Source organism: Phascolarctos cinereus, unplaced genomic scaffold (assembly GCF_003287225.1).
Source record: "Phascolarctos cinereus isolate Bilbo 61053 unplaced genomic scaffold, phaCin_HiC Scaffold_1;HRSCAF=81, whole genome shotgun sequence".
Classification (NCBI taxonomy): domain Eukaryota; kingdom Metazoa; phylum Chordata; class Mammalia; order Diprotodontia; family Phascolarctidae; genus Phascolarctos; species Phascolarctos cinereus.
In genome coordinates, this window is record NW_027555514.1 from 13,371,362 (window position 1) to 13,385,350 (window position 13,989).

Sequence of the window (13,989 nt, forward strand, 5' to 3'; positions counted from 1 at the left end):
AGGGTGATAAAGTGTGGTTTCATGAGGAATATTAAAGAGTGTGTGTCAAAGTCTTATGAATTTAAGGTCAAACCATGTAAAACAAGTGACTGAAGAAAAAGGAGGATATATTGCAGATTATTTTTTAAGATGTAAAATGTTATAAAATGTATGGCCCCTCAGTAAGTTGAAGAGTTTGATGTTGTCCCAGGTAGCTTGAACAACACTGTGTGTGCAGCTGTGTGGCCCTGAGCAAGTCACTAAACCTTAGTGTGCCTCAGGCAGCTTCCTAGGATTTAATTAGCAAGTGATGCAGAAATGGTCACCGTCTGCCTGGGTGGGGGTATTTCCACCCCAGGAGTGAACACACGCTTGCCAAACTCACAGGTCGTTCCCATATTCTTTGTGTAATTGCATATTTGCTATCATAGGATTAATTATCAAAAACAGCTTCCTGGATTCCCCCCCTTCTCCTTTTCCAGGAAAACAAAGCCTGACACTTGTGACTGACCACTCTGGCCTCAAGTCTTTCCTTCCTTCATCAGGAACAGCCCTCGCACAGACATCTGAACAGTCTCTTTCCCTTGACTGAGCTCTCGATGGCGACTGAAGGTCAGCCCCAGCTTCCTTGGTGCCAGCTGGGCATTGGAAAGGGAGTGAGCCAGAAAGCATCGAGCGATAATGAGAGCGACTTCATTGTCTGAGATGACTGCGTTCTTGGACCGCATAAGGAACAATTAGGACCCAAAGGTTGATGAGCCATCTCCTGTCTACAATGATTCTCTTTACTGATACAATGGGAACACTGAATTTGCCGTCTTTGTGGCTACACTGGAAGATCATTTGTGTTACAGAAACTCAGGGAGGGAGCAACAGTTTGGGAGGGGTTATAGTTTATTAAAGGTGCACTATGTGCTAGGCACTAGAAATACACACACACACACACACACACACAAAGAAAATAGTACTTGTCCATAAGAACCTTCCATTCTACTGGAGGGTGGAGGTAGAGTATAACATATACAAACAAGTAGAAAAATAAAAGGTAATAGGAAAGCAATTACAAGAGAGACAGATGCAGAGGGAGAGGGAAGAGGAGAGAAAGAGGGATGCAAAGAGAGGGAAGAGAAGGCTGGAGAGGGGAGAAGAGAGAGAGGGAGAGAGAGCGTGGGGGGAGGGGAGAGGAGAGGAGACCAAGGAGGGAGGTGTCAGGCAAGACATGATTTAGGAAACGGTACCTGCCTGAGCTGTTCTTGGAAGGAAAAAGAGGGATTCTATGAGGGTGAGGTGAAGAGGGAGACCATACCAGACAGGAGACAACCTGTGCAAAGACATGGAGGTGAGAGATTGAGTGTTGAATGAGGTGAATAGCAAACAGACCAGTTTGGATGGACTATAGAGAACATGAAAGGGTAGGTGGTATCCAGATTGTGGAAGGCTTTGAATGCCAGTCTGAGGACTCTGTATATTGTCCCTGAGGCAAGAGGGAACCATGAAAGATTTGTTTTTTCTTTTTTTTTTATTAAGCAATTCATTTTTGTTTTTCAACATTCACTTCCATCATACTTTGAATTCCAAAATTTCTCCCACTCTCTCCCCTCCACCCACCCCAAGACAGTGTGTGATTTGATATAGGCTTTACATATACATTCATATTGAACCTATTAGTCATGTTGTAAAGAAAAATTAGAACCAATGGAAGAAACCAGGAGAAAGAAAGAACAAAAAAAGGAGTAAATAGTGTGCTTCATGTGCATTCAGACTCCACAGTTCTTTTTCTGGATGTGGATGGCATTTTCCATCATGAGTCTTTTGGAGTTGTCTCAGATCCTTACATCTCTAAGAAGAGTGAAGTCCATCAAAGTTAGTCATCACACAATGTGGCTGTTACTGTGTGCAATGTTCTCCTGGTACTGCTCACTTTACTCAGCATCAGTTCATATAAGTCTTTTCAGGTTTTTCTGAAGTTCACCTGCTCATCACTTCTTATAGCACAATAGTATTCCATTACATTCATATACCACAACTTCTTCAGCCATTCCCCAACTGATGGGCATCCTCTCAATGTCCAATTCTTTGCTACCACAAAAAGAGCTGCTATAAATATCTTTGTACATGTGTCTTATTTCCATTTATATGATCTCTTTGGGATGTAGCCCTAGAAGTGGTATTGCTGAGTCAAAGGTTATGCACATTTTTATAGCCCTTTAGGCATAGTTCCAAATTGCTCTGCAAAATGGTTGGATCATTTCACGACTCCACCAACAATGCACTAGTGTTCTAATTGTCCCACATCTCCTCCAACATTTATCAGTTTCCTGTTTTGTCATGTTGGCCAGTCTAATAGGTGTGTGATGTGGTACCTCAGAGTTGTTTTGATTTGCATTTCTCTAATCACTAGTGATTTAGAGCATTTTTTCATATGGCTATAGATAGCTTTACTTTCTTCATCTGAAAACTGCCTGTTCATATCCTTTGACCATTTATCAATTGGGGAATGACTTGTATTCTTAAACATTTGACTCAGTTCTTTATATATTTTAGAAATGAGGCCTTTATCAGAGACACTGGTTGCAAATATTCTTTCCCAGTTTTCCGCTTCCGTCCTAATCTTGGTTACATTGGCTTTGTTTGTGCAAAAACCATGAAAGATTTTTAAACACATGAGTGACATGGCCATTTCTATTGGTTTTCCTTTCTGTAATGCCAGTTTACCCGTTGCTCTGAGCTCTGTTTTGAGCCCCTAGTTTTCCCCTCTCCTCCTCTTCTGTCCTCTCTTCCTCTCCCCTCTCCTCTTCCCTTCCCATCCCTCCCTTTCCCCCTCTCTTCCCCTTCCCTCCCCTCCTCTCCTCTTTCTTCCCCTCTCCTTCCCTTTTTTCCTTCCCTCCCCTCCTCTCCTTTTCACCCCCCTCTTCCCCCCACATTCACTCAACTCTGTCATCTTTATGTAGTTCCTAGCTTAAGCCTCTCAATGGAACTGCAGCTACCTCTTCTTCCTCTCCACCTGGATGTACCACAGGCATCACAAATTCAACATGTGCCAGACAAGGTTCATCATGTCTCCCAAGCCCACCCTTCTTCCTCACGTCCCTATCTCTGTGGAGAGCGTTGCTGTTCTTCTTCACCCAAGTTCATGACCTCAGAGTCACTGCCTTGACTCTCATATTTTTGGTGATTTAGTACAAACAATTCACCATGAATTTTTCCCAGTCACTCCCACCACATAGCCGCCACCTTCAGGCTCTCCTCACTGACAGGGCCAGTGAAGCTCTAGCTGCTACAAGGCGTTGTGTACTATCTGGTCATTGGCAATAATGTACCCAAGGATGTTTGTTAGGTGGGATTTTTGCAGCCCCAAGTGCCAACCTTCCTCCAAGGAATATACAGAAGAGTTGACGTTGCTTGCTAGATGTGGGGACACACATCTATAGCTACGTTGGTGAGCTGAGGGCTTCTTCTTTTTGACATTGGAATCTTTGTGAAAGTTTCTTCCTTGCACCCCCAGCCCGGGTTGGCATGCACGTGTAGAAGTCAATGGGGTAAGCTGTGATTCCGTAAAGCAAAGACGCTGCACTTCCTTAATAAGCAAGTGCCAAGATGCCCTGATCAAGCTAGGGAGATGCCAGGAAAATTCCCAGAGCTGTTCTGGATGGCCTTAACTCACAGGCAAATTGAATTTACGGGAAGCAGAGCTGCGCAAAGTTGTCAGCCTCAGTCTCGCTTCCAGAATCATTGTGATCCAGCAGCAGGACAAAAGCCAAGAGGACTGGGGAAGGCCCAGGGTGCGGCGGATGACCTTGGCATCTTCGATGTCTGACCGCAGTGGCCGCTTCAGCTGCCTTCATGGCCGTTGGAACAGACTGTTCTTATCTGCCCATCACGCTTGGGAAAGCTTTCCATGCTTGGGGGAGACATCCCGCCAACTCCCCGAGGGGTTTGAGACCCGTTGCCTGCCCTCACCCTGGGTTAGCCTGTCTGCTGAGATGCTTTTCCTGGGATGTGGCTGCGGAGGGTCAGCTACATAGCCAAGGCAGATCAATGGCCCTGAAAAGGGCTCAGCAAGCCCTCCCACCAGAGCTGCTGGTCCTCCTTGAACACCCCAATACACTCCACATACTTCCTAGCTCTGCTAGCATGAGTCAGTTAACTTCTCTTGGCCTCAATTTTGTCATCCAAAAACTGAGGAAATAGCCTGCTTTTACTATACATTTGCTAATCTAGTTAAATTGCATTTAAAATCATAAACAGAGTGAAAGTCATTGAATGAAATACCACAAAAGGCATGCCTAGTAAGCTGTGAGCATGAACCACAAAAAAAGGAATGATTCTCCTATAGAAGACCAAGGCTTTGTAACATATGATAATAATTCACATTTCCAGTGCACCCCAGTGGCTCACAAAGCTCCTTCCTGGGAGTGCCAGTAGTATTATTCCCAACTGAGAGGTAATTGAAGCTGAGATGAAGAGACCTGCCTAGGTTCTATAGGTCACAAGTGTTGGTCAGAAACAGGATTTGAACCTTCATTCTCCAGCTGGTGTTTTCCTACAAAACTGTGACATAGCTCAGAGTTCTACCAATGGAACAAGGCTCTTCCCAGATTCTCTGAGTGATGCCTCTCATCCCATAAAATAAAAAGCCCACTTCTGGGGCCAATCCCTCTTGCCTTTCAGGAGGGCGGGACGCATCCTCTCCTCTGGAGAGAACTGGGAAGTTTGCAGGAAATGCAGAGTTCTTGTCCTCCTCCAATAGGTACCTCCTGGAAAGGCCTTGTAAAGTACCTTCCTGGAGCATGTCAAAGCTTCCCTCCAGCCTCAGCCACTTCTTCAGTCTGGAAAGCGAGGAAGGCATTGGGAAAAGAGATGCAAGCTTTGCTGTGATTTTTTTGCAGCATGACCTGTTTCTGTTTTATAGTGGCAGCCGCATTAAATCTTTTCTCTGCATCTTATTAACTTTTGTTAATAAGTTTCAGTGGTTTCAGCTGACCCTTCATGAACCAATTTGGGGTTTTCTTGGCAAAGATACTGGAGTAGTTTGCCATTTCCTTCTCCAGCTCATTTTACAGATGAGGAAATTGAGGCAAACAGGGTAAGTGACTGACCCAGGCTCAAACAGCTAGTACGTGTCTGGGCCTGGATTTAAACTCGGGAAGTGGAGTCTTCCTGACTCCAGGCCTAGTGTTCTAGCTACTGTGGCTAAAACATTTACTTGTGCCATCTTATTAACTAATAATTATAATAATAGTTCACATTCCATAGCATTGTAAAGTTTACAAAGCAAGTCATAGAACACGAAAGCCTCTGAGGAATCATAAGTGAGAATGTCAGTGGGCAATGGATGGGGTGCCTACAAAGTGAGCTGGCTCCAGACTAGTCATCTAGCTTCTTGGGAAGGAATGCTCCTATGGGTACATTCTCAGTGCTCCTTAGCCTGCTCCCCTCTCCACAGGGGATCTGGACGAGGGCATCTGCCAGGCAAAGAACAATAAGCCTGGAAATCTTTGTTCTGAAGTGAAGGAATAGGGAAAGGGCTCCTTTCAACCTTTTGCAGGCAGTGGGGATTTGGACACATTTCTAAGCACCGCTTCCCTGTGGACAGTTACAGCGGAGACTGTATGTTTGAAATGAACACTAATGTTCTTTGCTGTTAACAAAGTTATGAGCTACCTGGAGACCTCTAGTGAGTGTATCTATTTGCCTGGAAATTTGGCAGGAAGAAAAAGAAACACAGAAAAACAGGCTGGTAGAAAGGGAAGAGGGCTGACTTCAAATCCTGACTTTGCTAGCTTAGTGGCCCTGGGAGAGTAACTTTCCCTCTCTGGGTCAGTTTCCTCATCCTTGAAATGAGGGAGTTGGATGAGTTTGACCTCAAAGGTTCCTTACAATTCTAAACCTATCCTCTTAATTTGAACTGGTAGGATTTTACAATTAGAAGGGACCTCTTAGTTTATCTAGTCCCTTCCTGTCCCCATTTTACAGATAGGGAAACTGAGAGAAAGTGACTTGCCCAAGGGATCCAGACTTGAACCCTAGTCCTCTGACTCCAAGTTTAGTGGACGTCCAGGCCCCCAAGTCTGCTTCATCTCCCCCTCCTTTTCATCATCGGGCTCCTAGATACAGTCTTTGTACCGCAGAGTCTGCTCCGCAGAGATAGTGGCTTTAAATCCTTAATCTTCCTCGATGAGTGACCTTGGGCAAATAACCTTCCAGGGCCTCAGTTTCCTCACCAGCAAAATGAGGGAGTTGGGCGAGTTGGTCTCTGAAGCCTCTTTCAGCCCCATGTTCCCGGGATCCTTCATTCTTCCGGAAATTCCCATCTCCCTCCGAGTCTGAGAGGTCAGGCGATGTGAGGGCAGAGTCTGGGCACTGTGGGGAGAGGGTTGGTGGGGAACAATTTGACCAAAGCTGGTCCCAGGGCTGGGGGAGAGGAGGTGGAGTGAGAGGAGGGAGAGGAGCCAGAGGACCGCCCCCTCCCCCCAGCCCTGGGCTCCTTCCTCTCTTTTCCTGCCCTCCTTTGCCCAGCTCCCCAGCTGCAGCCAATGGGAGGCTGTGTCCGCACCACCTCCTGCGGGAGAGCGAGCATTGCCCCTCCCTTTGCCTGGTCCCCAGGGAAACGGGACGCGGTCCCTGCAGCCTCTGGGCTGTTGCCCAGAGCTCAGGGCCCTGTAGCCAGGACGGCTTTGCCTCCTTCTTCTCTTCCTCCTTCTCCTTTACTATCCCCACTCCGTGGGTGGGGCCCCGCCCGTGTCAGCGCCTTGGCCCCAAGTGGCCGCGGGTTCAAGGGCAGCCAGACTGGGGTAGGCAGGCGATAGGGCGTGAGCGAGGGACTGGGGAGCCGGAGCCCCCCGTCCGCCGAAGCTGCCGCCTCTGGGCTAGTGCTCCAGCCTAGCCCAGCTCAGCGCAGCCAATCGGGCAGTCAGCGCCCACGGGCAGAGCGGAGCTAGGGTGCGAAGACCCGACTGGCTTGGCCGCCCTTGCGCTAGGCACATCTCCGCGGCTGTAGATGATGGAGTTGGAGCTGCGGTTGGAGGACGAGTGGAAGAAAGAAGAGGCGGAGGAGGAGGAAGAGGAAGAGGCAGCAGCCAAGAGGGTTCTCCGCTTCTCCCGAGACCCGCGGGTCAGCTTCCTGGGACGCCGCCTCGGGCAGATTCTCAGGGTCCGGGCGGAGACGTGGACACAGTACCTCGAGGACGAGGAGAATCGGCAAACGCTGGAGGAGTTTTGGGGTCGCCGGGGCCCCGCTCTCCTTCTGTTCCGCTGCTCTCCCGCTGGACGCCTCACTTCTGGTTCTCAGGTAGGGGCGCCGGCCGTGAATCCGCGCGGCCTTGTGGCGGTCTGCAGCCGCGCTGAGCCCAGGTGGCCGCGCGAGGGTGTGATTGGGTGGAAAGGCCCCAGCTGCAAGGGCAGCCCTGCCCCCTCCCAAGAAGGTGGGGGCGGGCGGGGAAGAGAGGAGGAAACTCGGGTGTAAAGTCTGTGGTTCTCTGCCACGTTCCCGTGGAGCCCGTGGCCGCTGCACTTTGCTTATTTCCAGGTGGGCCCCGAATGCTAGGTAGGACTGAAGAGCTGAGGGTGTTTGCCATCCCTGGTTGGGAGCCCCTCCTTGACTTCCCAGAGCAGACACTGGGAGGCTGGAAAGGACTTCGGAGTGAGTCTTACTCCAACTCCCCTTCTTTTGAAGACGAGAAAACGGGGAGCCAGGCAGGGTAAGGAACTTGCTCGACCAAGGTCACACACGCAAAAAGCATCAGGGAGGATTTGAACCCAGGTCCTCTGACTTTAGAGCCAGTCTTCTTTCTACTGTATCAAGCTGCCTCCGTGATTTGTCTGTGTTTCACAGCTCATAGCAATGCTTTCCTAAGTTATTTGCAGATTTCAAAGAAACCAAAAGAAGAGAAGCTCAGAAGTTTGTCTCGATCTCTCTCCCTTTTTCCTCCCTTTCCCCTCCTATATGCTCTGCCAATACGAACTCTCCCCAGAATCCTTGTTTAGGGCTTGACCAGAGAGGCCTGGCCAGGCTGATGCCTTTTCTCCCTAGGTGGTAAATGAGCTGTATCCTCTACCCCAAAGACTTTACCCACCTACTTCCTGACCCCATAACTTCCCCCAGAGAGACACTGATCAAAAGAAACCTCTTATCTGTTGTTGACAGGCTAATTTTGTTGTGTTTTTTTTTCACAATTAGAATAATTGTCTACTGAGGGTTGTGAACCCAAGAAAGCACAGACAGGGTTTCTCTAGGGTTTCAGGTTTACTAAATGACACACATACTAAGAAGGTGGCACAATACCTCCACCTGGGCCGGTGGCCATGGGGATTACAATAGGTTTGGAGATAGGATGCCAGGGAGGAAAAGCATCATTTGACTGGTCAGGATCTTCTTTCAGATCTGTAGTCGAAGTGGAGGTGGGGGGAAAGGAGGAGAAAGAGAGAGGAGACAGCTATTCAGATTGTGATTCTTTTCTCTTCTAGAATGCTAAAGTTTGCCCTCCCATCAAAATATAACTTAAAATAACAAGCTAGTGGACAGAGGAAAATGTTTGATTAGGAGTCTCTCCCCTACCTACTCTCTCTCGCTTTCTCTCTTCCTCATTGTATTCACATGGCCTTGAGAGCTCAGCACCTAGAACATGTTGTCTGAGGGCGGGAGCCCTCACTTGCTACAGTCCCCTCTCACTTCTAGAGTCTTTCTTGTTCAACGGAAACTGCTCTCATTTCAGGCTTAGGCCAGGTCTCTCAATGGCCTTTTCGAAGGTCTTTTTCTGAGCACTGGACCTTGCTGTTAGCCCTCCTCTCTGGCTTTCTGTGACAGTCTTCTCTCCCATCTAACTGATCCTTCTTATCTCCTTTGCAGAATTGTGGGTTCAAGCCTTGTCTCCTCTGTGTGGGTAGACTCCAGGGCTCTGCCCAGAATTCTCTTTTCTCTCAGTAATCCAGCTGGATATCTCATAGACCTTTTCACATTCCACATGTCCGAAACAGAGTGTTAGATTTCCCCCCCAAAACCTTCCCTGTTTTTGGAATTGCCATGAAAAGTAGAACTGCTACCTTCTGGGTATTGTGCTGGCAACCCCAAGATCGTCTTGGATTTCTTCCCCTCACCATTTGTATCTATAGTAACTCTTGCACTCTCTCCACTCCCACAGTGACCACCCTGTCCCAGACTCTCCTAACCTCTTGCCTGACTATTGCCAGACCCTCACATTGGTGGCCCTGCCTTCAGTCTCTCCCCTCTCCATCTGCCAAATTGCTTATTTCAAAAGCAGAGTCTGAATGTCACTCCCCTGCTCATGAGGCTTCAATGACTTCCTTTTACCCCTAGGATAAAATAGAAACTTCTGTGACATGCAAAGCCCTTCCAAGCTGGTTTGAATCTGTCTCTGGCCTGATTTCACATTACTCTGTCTTGTGCACTGGACGGTCTGGTCCAGCTTGCTATACCCACTATATGTTATGCTCTCTGCTGCCCCAGTGCCTTTTCATGAGATGCTTTTGGCCTGGGATGCTTTCCTTTCTTCCCTCTCTACCTCTAGTTCCATTTAAGGCTGAATTCAAATGCTGCCTTTTTAGGGGGGAGGCATGGAACAAAATCAGAGGCCCTGGGTTCAAATCTTTCCTTGGACACTTGCTTACCTCTGTGATGTTGGGCAAGTCACTCCCCTCTTCTGTCTGGGTTGGGCTGGATATCTAAGGGCCCTTCTAACTCTGGTTCTATTGGAGGCCCTCCCTTATTCTCCCAACTATGGGTGCTTCCTTCCCAAACCAAGATGTGGCTTTATTTGTATTTTATGTTTATTTGAGCATGCAATTGTTTCCTTCCAGTGGAATGGCAGCTCCTTGAGGGCATGGACTATTTTCATTTTTGCTCTTGTATCCCCAGGGTGTGACTGAAGAGTTGACCATAGGATCAGGAAGACCTGGGTTTAAATCTTGCCTCTTTCATTTACTAGCTCTGTGACCCTGAGCAAGTCACTTGGTCCTCTAAGTGCTGTAAGCTTCTGAGAAGTAGCAGAGAAGGTACTGATTTGCACTAGTGGAGGAAGTTTCTTTGCTGGGAGTTTCCTAACCCTATGAAATCACAGGGCCAGTCCAAAAAGTATGTGTTTAATTTAACAATCAATAAACACTTGGAAAGTTCAAGGTAACAGTGGTTTCGTCTGATCTGTAAAGCAAAATGGCAGAGCTGACATTTTGGTTACCCACATTTTAGTGCCTCTATATTGAGGAATCTGCTTCCTTTCATCATGCCAAGCCTGCTGCTAGGTGCCAGGCACAATCTCTAGCATTTGCAGAATGCTTTTATGTTTGCACAGTATTTCGCAAACATGATTTCATTTGCTCCTCAGAACAATTCTGGGAGATAAGTGCTATTATTTGTCCCATTTTACAGATAGGGAAACCAAGGCAGACAGAAGTTAAGTGATTTGCCCAGGGTTGAACAGCTAGCAAGCATCTGAGGCTGGATTTGAACCCAGTTCTTACTGACTCCAGGGCCTGGGACTCAATCCACTGTGACACCAGTTGCCTCTACAGAGACAAAAACAGATCCAGCCCCCCAGCGAGAGTTTACGTTCTACTGGAATTCCAATAGTTAATTGACCATTGCAAAAAACTCTTACAGAAACTTCTAGTGAAAAGTCCTTAAGGTTTGCAGATGAGTGTTTTATCAGGAAGATTGGGCTTTAAGGGCCCTACCCCCGATGAATTTTTTTTTCTTAACATGGAAATTAACCTGCAGGTTACAGGGATTTTCCTCCTTCCAGAATTCCCCATGCCAGTGAGGTTCCAGGTCTTGTGCCAGACCCTGTGCCCCTAAAGCAGAAATTAGATCACGACCCTTGGAACTGACTGTCTGTTCTGTTTTAGGTCCCACAAGATGCAAAACACAAGCTTGTTTATGTTGCAAAGATGATTGAAGCAAGCATTGGAGCAGATAATTACCAGAACTCCTCAGTGTTTGGACAGCTCCCCAGCACATCTCTTGAACTTGTGAAGGCTTTCATGGATGAGGTACTCGCTGTAACTTCACCTAAGATCTATGCCTTTCAGCAGTTGTTATGCCTCACAGATTCTGAATTACTGTAAAGACAAAAATGCAATGGCTCAAACTCAAAGAAAAGACAGCGTAGAGAAGTCGGTGTTTGCTTGAGCCTAGCGGATGAAAAGTTAGAATGACTAGGCTGTTTTCCATAGTGAGTAATAGCATTGTCTTTGATCTAATTGCTCATCAGATCCTAAAGTATAATAAATGCAGGTTCATAGAATGTGGAGTGGTGCTGAACTGTGCCTTGGCAACCCCCTGGTCTGACTCTTCTTTTACAGACCTGGTGCATGGCACTGACATTAGGAAGTTGGATAAAATATCTGTACTTTCCTTGCTGGGGGGGGTGTGCGTTGCACAGATTTTGAACTTTACATTTATGAGGATGAATGTGCCCTTTAGTACAGGGAGATGGCCTTCTGGAGGCCAGCGCAGGTGTCTCCCTGGTGAGGAAATGCTACTCTTGTTATATGTTGTAATGGTGGGTGCAGAGATATAGCTAATAATTTTTGTGCCTGGGATGGGTATAGGCTCATCTCATATCAGGATGGTGGGGGGGGGGGGAATGTGCCTTTGGTGACAAGGAAGCAGATCTATGGATGGAGCTGTCTGAAGTAGTCTGTCATAGGTTAAAGCTTCAGTTGCCCCACCCTAGTTTTAGCTCTGGTTGGTGGGAGTGAAGAAGAAGGTCACAGAAATAGTTATGCTCAAATGCATCCCCTTTTCAAATGGTTCTAAGAGACTCTTTGGGCTTCAGAATGCTTCCCATCCAAATTCTTCATTCTTCAGATGAGAAAATGGGGAACTGGGAAGCTTTAGTGGTTTGGCCAAATTTATCATTAACTAGAGTCAAAGCTGGAACTAATAGCCAGAGTTGCCTGACTCCTAGGACTGTTCTCATTCTATCATCTCACTTTTCCTATGCCTAACCCTGAGGAATGCTATTGAAGTGACCCAGGGGCAGAGAGTAGTAGGGGCCAAACTTTTCATGGTAGAGTAAAAGAATGTTTGATTTGGAGGCCTAGACCTGCCAGATGTGACCTCAGGCAAGGCCCAGCACCTCCTTAGATTTTGGTCTCCTCAACTGTAAAATGAGGGGATTAGATTACATGACTCTGACTCCAGAGCCATGATCCACTAAGATCCTATGACTAGATGCCAACATCTCTTCAAGCTATAAAGTCTCTGCACAGACTATTAGAAAGTCAGAGGCAGGGGAGGAGATAATGCTTCTCTCCTTCCTTCTTTTCTCCCCTCCTTCACTTTCCCCCTTCCTCTCCCTTTTCTCCTCATCTTCCTCTTTTCTTTCTCTAGTACAGACATTACTTTAAAACAAGCACTCCAAAAGCACCATTCAAAGCAGGTGCAATCACAAAGGAGCAAAGCTGGTCTTTGGAAATGTCTCTTTGACACCCTCCCATCTAGAGCCTCAGAGGTCTTGAAACTCAGCATTGTGAGAAACCTCAGGGGCCATTCAGACCCTAACCAGGGATTTCTTCTTAAAAAGAAAGAAAATGTTGTTTTATATCACTTTAATTTTTTTTTATATTTTCAACTTAAAAAATACCAGCTAAAATAAGCAGCTCCATATACATCATAGAGCAGAAAAAAAGAGGGTTGCATATCTCTGTTATGTACAGCTGGCTTTTCTTTTTAGTACATCATAAGTTCACACTAAATTTCAAAGCTGTCTGCTTCTCAGTGTTTCTGTCTGACTTCTGTTTTCTTCTATGCATTCTTTTTAAAAGATGCTTCAGTGAGTCTCTTTTGGGGGAAAAAAAAACAAAGCCACCTTATTCCCTCTTCCCTTGCCATTCCCAACCTCACTGAGAGAGGAAAAACTAAAAGCCAAAACCTTTGTAACAAATAGGCATAGCCAAGTAAAACTAATGTTTACATTGCCTCCGAAATTGTCTGTCTCCTGAACCCTGAGCTCATCATTTCTCTGTCAGGAGGTGGGGAATATGGTTGATAACTACATTGATCCAAGTTCTCCAGTCTTTCACAGCTGTTTTTCTTTAGAGTGTTGTTTTATTAATGATTCTGGTTCTGGTCACTGCATTCTGTATCAAATCATAGGGGGCTTTCAGGTTTCTCTGAAATGATCCATTTCATTTGTCTTTTTATTCAATCACATTGCATTGTGTTCATGTGCTATAATTTATTTAGCTTGTCTCCAACAGATAGGTGCCCCCTTAGTTTCCAGTTCTTTGCTACTATGAACAGAACTGCTCTAAATATTTTTTGTATCTATAGGCTTTTTCTCTTTCTTTGATCTCGAATCTTTGGGGTCAAAGGTATACCTGATTTAGTTGCCTTTAGGAGGCATAGCTCCAAATTGCTTTCCAGAATGGTTGGTCCAATTCACCATTTCACCAGCAGTGAAATTCACCACAGTGCCTCTGAAATTTGTCCTGTCTTGTCACCTTTGCCAATCTGATAACTGGGAGATAGAACCCCAGAGCTGCTTTAATTTGCATGTTTCTTATTAATAGTAATTTGGAACTTTTTTTATATTTGTGAATAGATTGTAATTTTTTTCCTTTGAAAGCTGTATGTTAGTATTCCTTGGCCATCCATCTTTTGGCTAGTGACTCTTGTTCTTATAAATTGGAATCTGTTCCTTATATGTCTTGTAAAGGATTTGCCTTTGTTTGCTTATTATAGCCATAGCTGCAGCTCAGAATTTGAGGTTGAGATGACATTTGGGTCACTGTGTCAAGCTAGTCATGCGGGAAGAGGGCAGGATGACACATGCATTGCTCTAGGGTTGCACTGACATCTCTGAAATGTGCAGGTTCCCAAAAGGAGACCTTCCCTCCTCCCTGCAGCCTATTGGTCAGATTAGTCTGGTAGATTGTCAAGAGAATCCACACCAGAATTGCACAGGTTGAAATGAATTGACTTGTAGAAGGGTTATATTTCTTTTACTTGGCTTCAGAGTACTGCTTGGTATAATGGGCAAATCTAGGTTT

At 46.3% G+C, this 13,989-nt stretch overlaps 1 protein-coding gene across 1 annotated transcript in view; it reads left to right on the forward strand.

Annotated features, from left to right (window-relative positions):
• The first annotated feature begins 6,188 nt into the window (after window positions 1-6,188).
• The window catches only part of DNAH11 (dynein axonemal heavy chain 11), a 320,191-nt gene continuing 312,390 nt past the window's right edge, over window positions 6,189-13,989 (forward strand). Inside the window, exons 1-2 of the mRNA XM_078150757.1 lie at window positions 6,189-7,270; window positions 10,840-10,983. Coding sequence (XP_078006883.1) covers window positions 6,980-7,270; window positions 10,840-10,983 — 435 coding nt within the window. The 5' untranslated portion in view covers window positions 6,189-6,979. The remainder of the gene's footprint in view (window positions 7,271-10,839; window positions 10,984-13,989) is intronic.